Source organism: Apiospora phragmitis, assembly GCF_038363925.1.
Source record: "Apiospora phragmitis strain CBS 135458 chromosome Unknown utg000009l:1.0-1189150.0:1.0-1190623.0, whole genome shotgun sequence".
NCBI lineage: Eukaryota > Fungi > Ascomycota > Sordariomycetes > Amphisphaeriales > Apiosporaceae > Apiospora > Apiospora phragmitis.
The window spans coordinates 52420-70996 of record NW_027117408.1 but is presented as its reverse complement, the minus strand read 5'-3'; the positions used below and the strand labels follow the sequence as shown (position 1 = coordinate 70996).

At 35.2% G+C, this 18577-nt stretch overlaps 6 protein-coding genes across 6 annotated transcripts; 3 read left to right on the top strand and 3 right to left on the bottom strand.

The window, feature by feature from the left end:
• Positions 1 to 10854: 10854 nt before the first annotated feature.
• PG994_009515 (uncharacterized protein) lies at positions 10855 to 13491 on the bottom strand (the record flags this gene model as incomplete). The annotated part of the gene is made up of 3 exons (XM_066860924.1): positions 10855 to 10953; positions 12903 to 13112; positions 13138 to 13491. The coding sequence occupies 3 exons, from the start codon at positions 13489 to 13491 to the stop codon at positions 10855 to 10857; spliced, it is 663 nt and encodes a 220-aa protein (XP_066713094.1).
• Positions 13492 to 14427: 936 nt separating this feature from the next.
• On the top strand, positions 14428 to 14718 carry PG994_009514 (uncharacterized protein; the record flags this gene model as incomplete). The annotated part of the gene is made up of 1 exon (XM_066860923.1): positions 14428 to 14718. One exon carries the CDS (start codon positions 14428 to 14430, stop codon positions 14716 to 14718), a length of 291 nt encoding a protein of 96 aa, XP_066713093.1.
• Positions 14719 to 15005: 287 nt separating this feature from the next.
• Positions 15006 to 15188, bottom strand: PG994_009513 (uncharacterized protein; the record flags this gene model as incomplete). The annotated part of the gene is made up of 1 exon (XM_066860922.1): positions 15006 to 15188. One exon carries the CDS (start codon positions 15186 to 15188, stop codon positions 15006 to 15008), a length of 183 nt encoding a protein of 60 aa, XP_066713092.1.
• Positions 15189 to 16286: 1098 nt separating this feature from the next.
• PG994_009512 (uncharacterized protein) lies at positions 16287 to 16566 on the top strand (the record flags this gene model as incomplete). The annotated part of the gene is made up of 2 exons (XM_066860921.1): positions 16287 to 16353; positions 16418 to 16566. 2 exons carry the CDS (start codon positions 16287 to 16289, stop codon positions 16564 to 16566), a joined length of 216 nt encoding a protein of 71 aa, XP_066713091.1.
• A 957-nt stretch (positions 16567 to 17523) lies between these two features.
• Positions 17524 to 17787, top strand: PG994_009511 (uncharacterized protein; the record flags this gene model as incomplete). The annotated part of the gene is made up of 1 exon (XM_066860920.1): positions 17524 to 17787. The coding sequence occupies one exon, from the start codon at positions 17524 to 17526 to the stop codon at positions 17785 to 17787; it is 264 nt and encodes an 87-aa protein (XP_066713090.1).
• Positions 17788 to 17923: 136 nt separating this feature from the next.
• Positions 17924 to 18268, bottom strand: PG994_009510 (uncharacterized protein; the record flags this gene model as incomplete). Its single annotated transcript, XM_066860919.1, has 2 exons — positions 18181 to 18268; positions 17924 to 18151 (listed from the first exon to the last, which is right to left on the bottom strand). Exons 1-2 carry the CDS (start codon positions 18184 to 18186, stop codon positions 17924 to 17926), a joined length of 234 nt encoding a protein of 77 aa, XP_066713089.1. The 5' UTR covers positions 18187 to 18268.
• Positions 18269 to 18577: the final 309 nt, after the last annotated feature.

Sequence of the window (18577 nt, the reverse complement as noted above, 5' to 3'; positions counted from 1 at the left end):
TATTAAAGTAAAAAACACTTTTATAATAATTATTAAAAATAATAACGTTATTATTAAATACGGTAGCTTATTTTAAATAGCTTATTATAATAATAGGTACATTTTTTATTTAGCGGATAAAGAAAGTATCGGATAGTTCTTTAAAGCCCCGGAAAGTAAGAAGGACTATAGCCGAAGCGTTGTAATAATGCGAAGGGAACGACCCCTTTTTTATAACGAAAATAGTAATTTAATAAACGATATTATGAACTAGTTAAAATAATTTATAAATTACGAACGCTTAATAAGTATATTAATAAATAAATTAATATACGAAATCGTTAAATTCAAAAATTTAAAAACTAATAAATAATTAGTTATCTTTAATATTCTTTATTTCGATTCGAAATACCTACGTTAAATATTTATTACGGTTAGGTTTAATTAAAAAATCTACGGTAATTATACCGTAAAGGACGACCTGCGGATTTTTTTTACGTACGAAAAATACTTTATACTTTTATAAATCTCGTATATATATAACGTTTATATAAAATATTTTATAAAAAAACTTAAGTATAAATAGTTTCTTTGAAAGATTGGTAAACGATTTATTATATAACCATACCCGAACTATATTATTAAAAAAATCTGAACGTCGATCCCTAATAAACGACGCGCGTACTTATTAATATAGGAAAACTTATAATAGTTACGATAATATTATTTAAAAGGATATAATTAAAAGGAGTGTTTCGAAAATTAATACTTTAAATACGTTTAAAAAAATCGCGAGCTTATAAACGTTTAAAAAAGAGCGTTTAACGTTTTTAAAACGTATAAATATATATTTAATAAAAAAACCCTTTTAATATATTAAAGAATTTATAAACCGTTTATAAATTACCGCGAACTTAATAAATTTTCGAATTATTTAAAAAACTTAGATTTTAAGTATTAGGGATAATATTTCGTACGGGGAAGAGTATAAAAATACTCTTATTAATATACTAAAAAGCGCTTTATAAAAAAGTGAGGGAGTGATAGTAACGATACGAAGATCGATCGTAAGAGATTATTAATTATTTATAAGAGCAATGTTCGGAAAACGGACGCTATTTATTATAAAAAAACGATAATAAGCGGATTAAAATAAGTTTTTATATTAAATAATAGATAATCGAGTTATTTATAAATATATTATATTAATAATAAATATAAAAAAAGTTTATATTAAAGCGTTACTCGATAGCGGAGCGTAAAGAAATTATATTTTATTACGAATTATTAATTACCTTAAATTCGAATAATAGGAGAAAAACGCCTTATACCGATTTAAAACCGTTAATAAAAGATTTATAATTTATAATAATAAAGAAGTACGGAAAGAAGTTGCGAACTTTTTAATCGATATCGGAGGACGTTATAAATAAATCACGTGTAATATTACGGACGTCGCAAGATACGATATAATTTTAAGGATATTTTAATTACGGGTAAATAGTTTTAAAATTAATTAAAAAATAGGCTAACTTTAATAAAATATATTAAAAAGAGGTTTAATTAATAAATAACGGTTTAAGAAATAACTTTTTAATAAACTTAAAGTTTTTAAGGTATATATTATTATTAAGGAGCTTAAATCGAACGTTATAATAATTATATTAAAAAAGTATCGGTAATTCGAAGCACTTTTTAATAAGAAATTAAAAATAGGCTTACCGCTTTATATACAATAAAATTATAAAATACCTCTTAAAAATAGGAAAAAACCCCTATTTATACCTATATATAAACTTAACTAGGAGTACGAATAAGCCTTAAAAGAGTATATTACGAAAAATTTTAAGAAAAGAGTTATACAACTATTTATATTATTAACAGGCTTCTTTATCCTTTTCGTTCTAAAAAAGATTAAGGACGGGAAACCTAAGTGGCGTATATATATTAATTATTAAAAGTTTAACGAAATTATTATTAAGAACCGGTATTTTTTATTTTTAATCGGCGATTTACGAGATAAATTACTATATATTAAAATCTTTATAATATTCGACGTTTTTAATATATATAATTTAATTTAAATTAAAAAAGGAGAGGAATAAAAAACCGCGTTCCGAACTAAGTACGGCTATTTCGAATATTAAGTTATGCCGTTTAATTTAATTAACGTATTAATTAATTTTTAATTTATAATTAATCATATCTTATAAAAATATCTCGATAAGTTTATTATAATATACCTCAATGATATCCTTATTTATTTAAAAAATAATAAGTAATATTAAAAATATATAAAACTAATACTTTAAAAGTTATAAAACGTTAACCTATTAATTAACTTAGAAAAGAGCGAATTCTATTAACGATTCGTTACTTTTATAAAATACGTAATATCTTTAGGCGAAATTCGAATAAAACCTTTAAAAATTTTAATAATTAAAGAGTAGCTTACGCCTATAAGCGTTACGGAAGTCAGATTTTTTTTTAAAACTAGCTAATTATTACCAGATTTTTATCCCCGGATTTAACAGGATAGCGACACCTTTAACGAACTTAATAAAAAAGGACGAACTATTTTAATAAATAGAGAAAAAAAATAAGGCTTTTTACGATATTAAGGAGCGAATTTTTAACGAATTAGTACTTCGCGTAATAAACCCGTCTAAGCTTTTTAAAATTAAAACTAACGTATTAAACTATACGATCGGAGGATAACTTAATTAACGAAACGATAACGGAAAATTATACCCGGTCGTATTTTTTTTAAAAAAGTTTAACGGATTAAAGCTTAATTATTAAATTAATAATAAAAAATTAATAATTATTATTAAAACTTATAAAAAATTAGAAATATTATTTTAATAAAATAATAAAACTAATTAAAGTTTATACCGATTATAAAAACCTTATAATATTTATTATTATTAAAAAACTAAATAAATAATAAATATAATAGTTTAAATTCTTATTAAGATTTAACCTTATTATTATCTATTAAAAAGGTAACGAAAACGGTCGCGTTAACGCACTAAGCCAATAACCGGACCATTAAAAAGAGGTCCCGCTCGAAACGCGAACTATCCTTATTTATAATTAAAGCGGTAACCTTATACCGTCGAAATAATTAAACGTTACGAACCACGTTTAATATAATAATAATTAAGTTATTAAATTTTAATAATTTAATTAAACTCCCGACCCCGCGAGTTACTTTAAAAATCACTTCGAAAACCACGACGGTCTTATTTTTTACCGAAATAAAATCTATATCTCTAAATAATTTTACAAAGATTTTATTAAAGAATTTTATGAACACTTTACCTATAAATATTAAAAAATATTTAAAACTTAAAAACGAATTCTTAAATAATTCGATTATAAAAACCTTAAACTAATCGTAACTAAAATAATTAATAAATATAACCTCTATAATAAAACTAAAGCTACTCAACACCGGCTATAAAAAGAGCTATAACTAATCCTATTATTAAATAAAATATAAAAAATTATTACACTTGATTTCGTTATTAAGCTACCCTTATTAAAAAAACCCCTAACTAAGGTTAATTATAATAACATCCTAATAATTATTAATAAACTCACGAAATATACCTACTTTCTATTATATAAAGAATTTAACAATACTAATAACTTAACGTACATATTTTTTTAAATAATCGTTAATTAATAAGGACTACCCGAAACGATTATCTCTAATAAAAATAAACTATTCACCGCTAAATTCTAAAAATCGCTTATAACACAACTTAGTATTAAATATAAACTATTTATAACTTACTACTTTTAAACGAATAAATAAACCGAGTAAATAAATTAAACCTTAAAATAATACTTACATTATTATATTAATTATAAATAAAATAATTAAATATAATTATTATTTATAACCTAATTTATTTATAATAATATAAATAATAAAGTTACGTATATTTTATTATTCCGAGTAAACAACGGGTATAACCCAGAGGTTACTAAGAAACCCTTAAAAAAAAACTAATACTAATCGCGACCATATAAATTAAAAAATTAAAAAATTAAAAAAACTTCAAATTATATTATAATAAAACCTCACCTTCTTTTAATAATAAACAAAAAAATACGCTAATTAAATAAAATCGAAAAAACTAACCTTTAAAAAAAAGAGAAAAGGGTTATTTCTTATAACGAAATATTAAAATAAAACGATTAAATAATAAATTAAATTTTAAAAAGATCGGATTATTTAAAATCGTAAAAACTATTTTAAAAATTAATTACTAATTATTATTATTTAAAATAATATAGATATACTTTATATTTTATATTTTATTATTTAAATTAATAAATAAAAAAACTTTAATTAATATATAATTAAAAATCTAAATAAATTAATACGAGTATAAAATCGATAAGATTATTAAAAAAAAAAAACGAAGCTTTTAATACCTCGTTTAATAAAAAGGTTATTTATTAAAAAATAATACCTAAAAACTTAAGAAGCACTTAGCGAACGCCGCGGAAAAACTACGAGAGTTTAAAAAAGGACGAGGTCAAAGTTTATCGCGTTTTAATTCACTATTTTAAACGCCTCGAAGGATTACGCCTCGACGACCGCCTCGGACTCGGCGTGCTCGGCCGCCTCTAGCTCGTTTAGAGAACGAAGACCACGCCTGGCCATCTTTACGCCGCGCGTTACCAGAGAATTCCGCTGCCGCCGAATCCGCTCCAGTCGCTAGAAGGCCCCTTAAGCCTCCCGGTAAGCCTTCTTCAGAGCCGCGCTCGCCTCGCGTAGAGAATCACTAGCCGCCTACTCTTTAAAGCGTAGGCGACGGGACTCGTCGACGACCCGAGATATTATAAAAACCGATAGACTAGAACTATTATAAAACCGACCACGACGGACGTACTCTTTATAGCGAGAAATATTATTTAATATAATATATTTTTACTTTTCTTTTAAATAAAAAAAGTATAATATAGTTTCGAAATTAAATTCGTTAAAAAGAGTAATTAAGTTATAATATTATTCGGTTTTTTTAAACTTTATATAAAAAATAAGTTTTTTAATTCTATTTAATATAATAAATAAATATTATAATAAAAATATAATAAAAAAAAAGAAAAACTTATTAAATCTCGATATAATAAATAGGTAAAAATATTTTAAAAAAAAAACTTAACGCTTCGAGGATAAAATAATTAAAAAAAGGAAAATAATATTATAACTTAACTTAATTATACGGCTAAAACTTATAAATTACCGGGCCGGATTTATAATACCCGTCTAGGTTATAATATTACGGTTATTAATTATATTATTAATTATATTAATATAAACGTACTTATATTATAAAAACGTATAATAACTATAACGATGGTATCTCGAATAATAATAGGTTAGATACGACTTAAAAGAGTAGTAAAAATAACGTTACGTGAGGGATTACGGGGATCACTGAGGACGACGAAGTGAGCCGGTGATCTAATTAACGAGGGGATCACCCGGATTATTAGAATACGAGGGTGAGCCAAGTGATCTAACGGATTAGTAAGAGAAGATATTAAATATATAAATGATAAATATTTTCTATATATTTTATATAAATACTCTTTATTTTAATAATTAATTTAAATATTAATCTTAATTTATTAATAAAATAAATAATTTTAACGATTTTATTATAAATACTTTTAAAATTTATATACTTTAATTATCTTTATTCTTACGAGTTATTATTTATTATATTAATAAAAGCGACTTTTATTACACGTTTAAATACTTTCTCGTATTATTAATATAAACCCTAATACGTCTTACTCGGTTTCTTTTAAAACCTAGATAGCGTTCGTTACATTTTAGCCGATACCTGTTTTATCGGTATTATAAAAACGTTTAAAAAGGATATTAACTAGTTTTAAAGTATTAAGTCTAACTTATCCTATAAGCGAATATCCTACATAAGCGAATGTCCCACTTTTATAAATTTCTTTATAGCTTCAACCTTTTTTTATATTCTTTTACGTCCGAAAATGCTACAACTTTAAAAAAAAAGTAATATAATTTTAGTGTTTTAAGCGCTCTAAGAAGACTTAACTTTAAGCGTACGAAAGGCTGTATTAATCTATTACGTTTTATCGAAAACTTTATAGCGTAGACGAAATAGCTAACCTGTACGACGCGAAATACTTACGAATTCTCGAAAGCTTTTAAATTCTAAAGAAGATACGATTATTCGATATATTATTAATTTAAATACGCGATCGTTTCTTCCCCGGCTAAGTGGTATAAAAATATAACGAATCGATTATTTAGTTTACGCGATGCGGGACGCGTCGACGTTAATTGGGCTTTTAATTTTATACGATAATAACCAGACCTCTGGACACGTTTTAATTAAAGAATCGATTATTAAAGAGTCCTTTACGAAAATCCCGACGCGTATCGCGCGTGGTTTACTTTCGTATAAAATATAATTTATAAGTACGGGATTTAAAAGGAGGATATTTATAATTTTAACGAAACCGGTTTTCTTATAAGTTAAATCTCGTCCGAAATAGTTATAACCACCTCTGATTAACGCGGAAGGCTTAGGGTAATATAATAAGGGAACCGGGAATAGGTTATAATTATCCAGGGCGTCGGATTACACGGTTACGCCATCCCTCCGTATATTATCTTTGCCGGGAAAACGCACTTCTCTTCTTAGTACGAAAATAGCTTATTGCCGAAGGATTAGGTGATCTTAATTATTAAAAATAGCTAGACTACGAATAAAAGAGGCGAGGACTGGATTCGATACTTTAATTAATATACTAGGTTTCGTACGAAGGGTCGTTATCGCCTCTTAGTCCTGGACGGCTACGAAAGCTACTACTCGATAGCTTTCGAGCTCTATTATAAAGAGAACTCGATTATTATACTTTATATATTTTCTTATTTATTATATAAGCTCTAGCCTTTTAATATTAATTATTTTTATATATTAAAAAGGGCGTACGGGAAAGAAATTAAATGTTTTATACGGGCGTATATTATTTATATCTTAAAGAAGGACTTCTTACTAGCGTTTTTAAAAGCGTTCTAAGCGATTTTTACCGTTTCGAATATACGAGGAGGCTTTCGAGAAATAGGACTCGTTTTGTATAATCCGGAATATATTATTTTATAATTAGATATAAAATTACGTACTTTAATACTTCCGGGGACGTTTTCCGACTTACCTCTTCCTTAAGAATTAAAGACTTTAAATAACTTAATTAAGGCTTAATCCTAAACCGAATACGTTCGAAACCGTATCGTACGGTATTAAAATAACTTTTCGACGTTTATTTTAATTAGCTTTAACTAGATTATAAAGGCTATAACGTATATTATATACCGAGTTACTCTTTTAAAAAGTAAGAACGCGACACTTTAAAAAATAAATAAAATGCTTAGCCGGCGTCGTTATACGAAAAAAAAACGACTATAAAATAAAGGATTACTTCGTATATAAGCTAAAAAAGACTTATAGTTTTAAAAAGACGTTAATAAATAATTATAAAACAAATCGTGTCGAAAGAGTAGTTATACAAGGACGTTTAGGACACGCTTATAACGCTATAAAATTTACGGAGAGCCTAGGTATAATACGCGTACTTATTAGAATAATATAGAAGTATCTAGAAATAAGGATTCCGATTAATTTTAATATTTTAAATACGTTATGGTAAAATTAACTTATATTTTATTAAAAAGGGTGTAAAAAAAATGGGATATTCGCTTATATAGGACATTCGCTTATGGGATACGTTATTAAAAAAGATATTAATATTAATAAGCTAGCTAATAGTGCTACGGTCACCTTATATAACGGCGACCTTAAAAACTAATAATAATATTATATAATAATAATATAAATAATTTAATTAAAAATTAATATAAAATCTTAAAAACATCGTTTTAGTCTCGAAACGCTTTTATAACACTCTTAATCTTAAGTTTAGAGTTAGATTTAATTATAACGGCTTCCGGCGCCGATAATAAAAGAGTAATAGCCTAGGGTTTTAATATAACGCTATTTATTTCCTTTTTAATTATTATAGTATCTCGTATACGCGTAAACTTTTAATTAAGGTTAGGTATTACTCTTTTCTTTTTTTTTACCTCTTTCTTTCTTTAAATTACTTTTTAAAAGTGACTTCTTATGCTCTAATTAACCGATTTAGCCGTTTAAAATATTTAGACTTTTTTAAAGCTTCTAGAATAAAACCCGGCGCGTCGCGTTATTAAAAATAGTATTATTATTACTAAGCGTATCCGCTAACTTTTTAATTTAGCGGTTAATTATAAGTATTAGTAACGCTATAGAGGAGAATTATTTATCGGAAACGTTATAGGGAGGCTTAAATAATCCTGCCTTTACCTAGTCTTTTATCCTCCGGTTCCGGCTATTAAGGGGCTTATTAATATCGCGAAGGAATATATTAATTACGGCTTAGCCGCTAACTATTATATACGGCCGAAAAGTAAACTTTTTAGCTAGCACGTAATACCGGAAAAAGTCCCTCTTACTTATATTTATATTATTAAGCCCTATTTAATATAGGGTTACTTTTTAATAATAAATATCTTTTAATATATTAAAAAGATTACGATTTAAGGGTTATAATAAATATAACGAGTATACCGGAAAAAAGAGAAGCTATATCTTATGTTTTAAGTACGTTATAATAAAGTCCTCGTTTACATAGCTAGCGTAGCTATTTAAAATAATAAGCCGCTATTAATCCTCGTTTTTAAGTTTTATATAAGGGATAAAGACCTTATTTAACTATACTAAAGCCAGCTCTTTATTAGTCCAGCCTTTAAGGGATGCCGTAAAAACCTAATCCTCTATAATATCCGTTAGTTAGTCCTTCTCTTCCGAAAACCATTACTACTAGACCTATTAACCTTTAAATATAATAATAAGAGGCAAAGCTCGGCTTAAATTATTATTATATTCGACCGTAGAAACCTATTTTCGGTTAAAAGAGTCTATAATTAGTATTTTTTTTATTCTAATAGGTCTAATAATTATTATATTCGTTCTATAGCCGAGCTAGTTACCGATCTCGTCGACGTTGAACCGAAACTCCGAAGGATTAATTCTAAAATAGGATTGTTAAGCCGCTCGAAAAACTCGAAAATGTTTTCTACGGAAGTTACGGTAAGCCTTAAGAAATCTATCCTTTTAAAAAGAGTAGTACCGATAAATAAATAGCGAGTAATAAATCTTTTAACTTAATATTTACCGAATATTATATTAATTTCTTTAATTTAAAAACTTTATTAAGTAAATATCCGGAAGATAACGTACGCTGGTAAATAGCTTAGATTATATTAAGTAAGGTACTAAGTTACGATCTAAAACTCTTCCGTTATTATTAAAGCTTAGAAGGACTTATTCCGTTATTTTATAATCTTACGGCTGTAAATTCGAGCCCTTAGAGTTATTTTAAGAATATTATACTTCTCGGCGGCTTATTTTATTAATGAGTTATTTATAATATTTTAAATCGCGCGTTATAATATTAACTCGTTAAGTTTACGGCCTATCGAAAAGAGGAAAAGAAAAAAAGAAGATGGTATTATTTAATTAATTATAAATTAAAAGCTGACTAGTTTATATACTAATTTATATGTGGTGTTATCAAGGGCTATTTAAATTTAAGGGTCGCCATTAAATAGGGTAACCGTAGTACCGTCAGCTGGCTTAATAATTATTTCATCAACGCGGTTATAATTAATTATTTTAAACTTAATAGTTTTAATAAACTCGTTTTTAATTAAAAATTGAATATATTAACGTTACCTTAGCGTATAAAACGCTTTAAAAACGTTTAATATTTATTAAGCTATATATTTAAACTTAACGAGCGCTAACGCGAAGCCTAGTCTAGCTTAGCCGATAACTTAATTCGTTAATTAAGTCTTTAAAAATAGTAATAATATTTACCGGTCCTTATTTAGCTCTTATAGCGTCGGTATACCGGCTAGGCGCCGGATAATACACGATCGGTCGGTATCTTATTTACGGACGGCTTCGCGAATACTTAGTTCGAGCTTTACGTCACGTATCGTAGCTTACGCGCGTCTTTAAATATTAAACGATAATATAAAGAAATAATTAAAAATAATAATTAATATAATAATAATATATATAATTAAAAAGTAAAGGTAATAAAAGAAATCTATATTATTATTTAAAGGTTTAACGCGTTTATAACGCGAAACGCGGTGGTTTATAAAGGGGTGGTTCGTAGAGGGGTGCCTTAGCTTATAAGCATTTAGTCTTAGTAGAAAATAAACGATTCTATTAACGATTTCGAGCGGTAAGTCCCGCATTATATTATATAATCGAGAGTAATAAATAATATATAAAGTCTTACTTAACGAAAGGTAAAACTACGTATAATTAAAATATTCGTCTCTTTATTATATATAAATAAAAGAGAGGGGCGAGTTAACACGTAACCTTTTAAAAGAAATCAAGGAGTTCGAATATAAGTATAAAGCGTAAGTTTACCTTTTACTTAAAAATAACTTACGCTACTTAACTTAACCCTAAAGTAGTACTATAGTCGTAATACCGTGGCGGAACCCACTAGTCACTTGTTAGTTAAGTGTTAAACGACCGACAATAGCCTTTAAATGAACTTCGTACATATCCACGGCCAACCGTCCCTAATTACTCATATCCATAACATAACACATGGAGCTATCTTAAAGTAGGCACGCCAAGGAAGGGCTTTTCGTGTCTTAGCCCTTCTAGTTTTAGTTAACTACAATAGATAACAAGCGGTCTACGAAGTCGCACCGCCCTTTCCGCCTTTACCCACGACCACTGTCTAGACGACGTTGCCGGCTGCACTGGTGACGATGTTGACCATCGCCTTAAGCGGCGGATAGGAGTAGGTTCGCTGCGTCAGGCCCTCGTCTAGGAACGTCTGCGCGCCCGTAAGCTAAAGCACCCCCTCACGGGCCACTTTATTGAGCTACCCTTACCCCTGTAATTAAAGCTATTTCTACGGCTAGAATTAACGTAAATATATTATCTTTCGTTATTTTTAATAATAATACAGTCCTCAGCCTTCGTGCTATTATCTTCTATAGTTTTTATAGCGTTGCGAGGCCCTCTTAGTACTTCGATATCGCTAATTTCGTCCTCGTATACGACCTTACCCTTTAGCCTCCGCTTAGCCCGGCGTATATTAGCTATACGAATAAACCGTTATCCCGGTGCGATTCTTACTTTTTAACGTATTTTTATAGTTTTTTTATCGAGTTTAGTTTAAAAATAATTAATTTAAGCTTCGAAATACGCGATTTTATTAACGTTTTAATTTAAAGTTTTACTAACCTTTTTAATAAAGAGCTATTAAAAGGGTATTTTAAAAGTAAAGTCCGTAATAATTAATTTTTAATTAATATTCCGTAATTTTTAATTATTAAAAGGTGTTTTAATAAGTATTAAAACTAATTCGGTAAAAAAATCGGGTATTAATTATTTTTTAATTATTTTTAATAGTTTTAAACGTACCCGGGTAACCCTTATATCTTTTAAGATAAAGTATTTTAACGATAACGGCTTCGAGCGATTTCGCGAATAAATTTTAACTGTTTTTTAAACGTTTTTAATTATAAAAAGAATTAATACATTAGTTTTAACTTAGCGGTATACTTTTAATATATTTATTTTATAAGCTTTAATTTAAAAACCGTATTTGAAGTATTTTTTTAATAAACCGAAAACTCTTATATTTAAAACCTATATTATATAATTATAATATAGTTTATAAAAAACTAGCTATATTTTATTTAAAAAATAAAGCTATAAAAAATTATTATTCGTATACGATTTATAGTTATTATAAATTAGGACGATTTATTTATTATTATAACGAGACCGTATATAAAAAATAAAAATATTTTAAATTTAATTTAAAGTTATAGTATTATTAATCCACCTTTTAAGTAACGCTTTAAACCGCTAATTATCTTAAAAATAGCCGTCTTAGTTTAAAAACCACTAGCTTTAAACGTCGGCCCCCTTAAAAATAACTAGCGACGAGAGGGGTACCCCCTTATAGCTTATACACTTTAAGGTAGTATTTATTCCACTTTCTCAACGTTTTATTAAAGGCTAGATAGCTAATAGCTTCGATAACCACCTAGTAGTCACCGCCAACGCCTTAGCCGATACTTATTTCGTTAATATTATAAAAGCGTTTAAAAAGAATATTAGCCAGCTTTAAAGTATTAAATTTATCGAAAAAAACGTGAATATTTATTACTATAGCCCTATTAACCCGGCTATAATTAATTGTTTTTAACCTTATAGTTTTAACGAACTCGTTTTTAATTAAAAACGGGTATATTATTATTATCTTAAAATATAAGAGGCCCTAGAGGCGTTTAATATCCGCTAAACTATAAATTTAAACTTAATTAATATTAATATAAAACTTAACCTAGCTTAATTAACGGCTTAATATATTAATTCGTTTTTTAAAAATAATAATAAAACTTATTAATCTTTATTAAACTTATTTTTAATAGGTATACCGGCGAAACGGCGTTAAATATATAATTAAGGGGTTAATTATTTACGAGCGGATTCGCGAGTAATTACTCTAAGCTTTACGTCGCGTACGGCAGCCTATACACGCTTTTAAATATTAAATAAAAATATCGTTATAAAAAATAAAAACAAGCGAAAAAAATAAGGGTAATAATAACTTTAAAAGATAAAAAGTAATAATTAAATTAAAGAGTTTTCTAATTAAGATATACGGTGAAAAAGACGCGTTCGTGGGGTAAAACGCGGTGGCCCGTAACGAGGTGGCCCGTGAGGGGGCGTTTGGCTTATAGGTCATGTTCTACTATAGTTGCCTACAATCGTCGCCGACCCGCCGTCCGCCTCCTCCACGATTTTACCCAGGTTGTCAATCATGACGTGGACTGTCGCGCCGCCGCCTTCTTTGGTGATGGACCCCAAGGCCCCGTCGACGGCGCCGACCACCGTGGTGGCCAGGCCGGTCGCCGTGTCCAGCACGTTGACGAGCAGCGGGTTCAGGTCGAGGCTCTTGAGCGTGCGGCTCACGATCTGGACCAGGTTGCCGAGGGCGGACGTCGAGCTCAAGCTCGGCATCGACGTCGGCGATGGTGATGTTAACCTTGCGGACGCCGACCTGCACGCCCGCGTTGATCTCGACCAGGCCGGCGATCTCCGCCGCGAGGTTAACCTCGGCCTGCATGTCGTCGACGTCCAGCTCGATCTTGCCCACGTGCAGCTCGAGGACCCGCAGGAGCACGTCCGGGGGGTCGGCGGGACGAGCATGCGTTCCGGCGTTGGGGCCGGCGGTCGCGGTGGCGCTAGCCGACACCGTCGGGTCGAGGGTTGGGGGTATGGACCCGATTTGGGCCTCTGCGAAAGGATTCGCCAGGAAGCCCCAGAAGAGCGAGAGGAGGGAGCAGTTCTGCATGATGAGTCGGGCGCTGTACAGAGGTCGATGTGTTGACAGCGTATCGTAGAAACTGAGAGGGTACTGCACACGCCGTGAACGCTCTAGATGTTTATATTATTCAGTAGGCATGCCCTTTGAGGTAATGAACTGGGATGTAATGCTCCTGTCTCGTTGGGATCGGTGGACAGTCGTAAATTCTATCGCATCTTGCCTGTTGAGCAAAAGAAACTGGATAGTGACGTGACCAAGCTCTTCTTCCCCCTACCATCTTAACCTTTGCTAGACTCCTTGCTTTTTGTTTACAGGCGTCGGGATGGCTTGAGTAATAGGCCTTGAAGAACATGCGAGCCTCTACCCGTCACACTAGCAACGCAAAGCATAAGCCGTACTGACGGAACGCAAATCAAGGCAAATGACATGGATATGAGCGACCCTCCCTGCGCTTTGCAGGTTGGGCAATGGATTGTCAATAGTCACGATCTATTTACTTTTCATACGCTTATTATGACGGCAACGGGTGGGGGAAGTGCTGAAATGACGGAACATGCTTTTGTTCTACGGTGGGAGACACCGACCTCCGGGAACGGTGAAAGTCCGGACCTGTCGCTCCACTGCCTCATATTAGGTTCCGGGACACGGGTCAGCTGCTCGCATATGCCCATCAAACTAGGGCTGCCACAGATGGGGACAGAGTTTGGCTTCAAGCTTAGAAGCTGTAACTAATGCAGAGAGCTACAGAGACTTGCCGTAGGCATCACGCTATCAAATAACCTTATAGTTAGCCCTTATCCCCTATGGAGTTACAGGCTCTCTCGTGGAACTAATAAACCAATGTACCATTTGTTTTCGTGCGGTCCTTTGATAACTCACCCATTCTTCGAGTAATACGCCGAACACAGCTGCGCATCATTTTGTCTACCTAGCTCTAGCCTCTCTCTTAATCCACTGCCCAGAATGAAATCACCATTGCTGAGGTCGCTGGCCCTGGTACTCGTGCCACTTTGTACAGCCATTCAAGCAAATGAGGGCTACGACGGTTACCTCTTGCATCAACACGGAGACCCTCCCTCTGCCACGTACCAGACGGCCAACACCCTGAAGAATAATAACACCCTGCCACTGGCGGCGCCCGACGTGTACCTGAACCCGCTCGTGGCCACGCTCGGCAAGGGCGTCGGGAACGTCGTGGGCAATGCGACGGGCGCCATTGGCAAGTCAAACATCATCCCGGGGGCGGCGAAATAGCGGCATGGGAGTTGGCCTGGGCCTCTAGCGATGCGTGATAGAGAAGGGAACGAGCATCGCGATACTAGTTCAGGCATACGTCAAGGCCAAAAGCCGGAGGAATTGCTTAGCAAGAAGAGAGCTGGTTGGTGATGTCAAGTTTATTTGTCTTACATATGTTTCTTATTCTACCCTTAGAACCCAGACGTCCGGGATGGTTTGATGTCTAAAGTGTCACAGCCAATTAAGAGGCACCGCAACGTCGAGCATCGCCGCAGCATTAACGTTATTCCCCATCGAGATCCATCCTATCTTGCCACGTTCGCATACCCGTAGGCGGCGTTGGAGAAGTTCTGCCCGGGTTCAGGACGCTTCTTGGCGGAGTGCGAAACCTCGAATCCCTCCAAAGTGACTCCGGTGCCAACGTAGGAACGGGCCAGCCCACACTTGAAAAGGGTAAAGGACTCGTCCGTGAAGTCAGTGTACCGCATCTTCGGCATCAACGTCGTCGCCTTTTGGAAGATTTCTTATGCTAAAAAATGCGCACGATTCGGTCAACGACTACGAGCGGTAAGTCCTTCATTGTCATGGGATTGGTGGAAGCGGAACCAAAGAGACGGGAGCATCTCACGGAGGGGAGATGCACAACGCTATCGGCGGCAATTCAGCGGCACTTGGCAATCGGGCCCTGCTAGCCCCCATGCAGAATACCTATCGATTATGTAAGTGCTTAGTTAGTACTGATAATATCAAGTCGCAGCCCGTACTAGCTAAACTGGGGCTGGCACGGATGGGGCACGCCGCACGAGACCGAGACGACACGACACGATTCTGCTTGCTGTCAAGTGGGCCTGGAGTTGGGGCTCCCCGCGAAATCATCCGTCATCACATGTCCTCCGCTGATTCAGGCTATGGAAGAGACAATGCACGGCCGCCGGCATACGTTTACCGCGAATGGCCTGCATTGGTATGGGCCACGTCGTATTTGCCGATGTAACCGCAACATCGGAGCCGGCCCCGAACAGGTCACACCCCCGATGTTCTTGCTTACCTCCGTTGATCAGCGTCAATAATTATTGGATCTCGCCGGGAATGTTACTCATGCTGGTCCGGAGGTCCAGACTCTTTCAAGTAATGTACTATTTGGCTGCCTTGCTTTCTGCTGGACGGGTGTGGCTTGGCGGGAACTGAATGCAACACAACCTTGGCTTATCTCAATCTGCGCCCCCCTGGGATTCATGCCCTATCTACTGCCCTATCGAGAAGGACGCATTGTGGCATTGACAGCCAGCCCCGGGTGGAAGCCTGCCCCAGACTAGGCATAAGCTCCGCATATGCAAGGTTGATACCGATCAAACCGGGGTCCAGCGGTGACTATTGAATCGGAAGCTACTCCGTCTACAGCAACGCAACCGGGAGCTGCATTCGATTCTTGTTGGTAAGTATAAGCCCAGGAGTTGCTCAAAGGGAGCACCGATTAGTATAAAGACCAGCTTGTTTCCTTCACATACTCTGACTGCTTTTCCAATCCATCCTCATCAACACTCACATCACCAACAAAACAACCAGCCCCTCATCCACCTTTCAACATGAAGATGCAATTCGCTTTCCTCGCCGCCCTCGTGGCCGTCGTTGCCGCCGCCCCGGCCACCACCCGTGAGTTCTCTGATCTATGTGTCCCCACAAACAGGTTGCCGTTCTCCCACTAACCCCGCGTCAGCTGCCAACCCCATGGCCGTCGAGGCCCGCCAGTGCGTCGCCCTGGGCGGCAGCTGCGACGCCCACAGCCAATGCTGCTCCCACAACTGCCGGTTCGGCGACTATCCCAACCAGTCCACCTGCCGGCCCCCTCTGAACGGCCCCAACTGAAAGCTATAGAGGGCTGGGACGCGCAACTTCCTCGAGACGGTTTCAATGGTGGGAGATGACATCATGACGATTACGGAGAAGGAGGATATGTGACACTTGACTCTGGGTTCGGGATGAAGATATGCACAGCCAACTGGTGCATCTCTACCATAGGCTTCCAGTCCATGAAAACACGAGTTCATGCCTCACCACCGTGCAGTAATGCTTAGAACACGTCGTGAAATGTAATTATAACGTCCATATTGCAGTCAGTGTTTCCTCATGTGCCCTGGAAAGGTGTTTCAAGGATATAGGTCCCTTGGAAGTAGTAGAGCCCGTTTCATAGGCTCCAGTAGACGCTCACATGAACCTGGCGGCTGAAAATATGGGCGTGATGGTTTAGGTGGCCCAGCATCTCCAATGCTTTCCTTGCTGCATGCGGATGATCTGATTACACGTGAATGCCTTTTATATTTGCTACACTCCAGAACTAAGAGCCAGTGAAGCAACGGTCAGCACGATCCGGGGTTATCCTCGGACTACATACCCCTTGGCCGAGAGGCACAGACAGTTACATGGTGACCCTACACTGCACATCGTGGTTTCCTCAGTAGGGGCTTATCCTCATCGAGGCCTGTATGAGACGTGGTGGATTATGATACTCTTCCATGATTCTCATTCGCGATGCTTCCGAGGCACGTCAGCGTGACTAACCAGGCATTGAATATTGAAGATGTGACAAGTAAAGTCCTCAACGCAGTTCAATAGACATTCCAATATGTCGGCAAGCGTCAATTTGCATGTATATTACAGAACAACCAACATCAATGCGAATAAGTCAGGCATCCCATCAGGTAGTATAAAAAGGAGCCCCAAGACCCGTATCCGAATCTATTTTCTCAAACCATAGAAAACGAGACCACAAGAACGTAACGCAAGCTTCATAATCTAAAAGAACAGAAAGTAAGGAAGCCCAGAATGTCATACGACCCGTATTATTGGTCCCAAAATCGGTGGGGCGCCAACCGGTTCGCCGACCGACCCAGCGCCTACATCCGCCCGGGCGTCGTGGACTGGAGATCGCCAGGCGCCGGCTATCCGGGCTATAATCCGAACGACATCAGGTGGAGGACTGCCTGGGCTGACTACAACAGGCAGCAGAAGTATCAGCGCGACTCGGCAGCGCGCCTGCGACCCAACAACATCACGGCGTGGGCGGAGCAGATGCGAGGATGGCGGTAATGGCACGGCCACTAGGGGGACAGACCTAGGTGTTAGGGGTCAAAGTAGATGAAGTATACCCAGTAGAACAGAAGTCACCTTGGGGAACCGACAGGGCTTAGTTAGGAATACATATGTTGCATTGTACTTGCCATGTTCAGTGGTCCCATTGAAGCTGCCCCTGAATCGAGACCTCAAATTCTACTTGGTCCGCCATGCATAGCAGTTCTTGCTTGGACTCGAGATTCTTGACATTGGCCGTAGCTAAGGTGTCCTGGCATATGTGTAGATCTGTGGGGCTTAATGCCTCGACATGATCGTAGGGGGCTGGTTGGACAGGCTCTGCGAAAAACGGAAAGGAGAGACAGTGGATCTTCAATATAAACTGCTTTACCATACAGATCCAACACATACGACCATATCCTGCTGAATACTAGGGATCCCGTCTGCTCTCCCATATATAGCAGCAGAGAGCTGAATTAGTACTAGGGTCGGTGACGACCTGGGAATCCTTGGTGTTGTATGTTTTTGGTTTTAGTCTCGTTTTGCTACGTGGCTTCGACGGATTTAGGCAAGACGCGTTTTCGCATTTAGTATTTGATACTATCCGATCAATACAAGGCACCTGGTTAGCGGCCTAAGATAATGGGCACTTTAAGAAGAGTTATATCTAATAATTGGTGTTGCTACTAATGCGTTATCATCTCCTGATAAGCACTGTGAAACCTGGTGAAGGATCATTTGTAATCACAGACAAGAGTACTATTGCAGTTAGGTAAAATCAGGGCTGAGACCTTAAGATGGTAGCTGA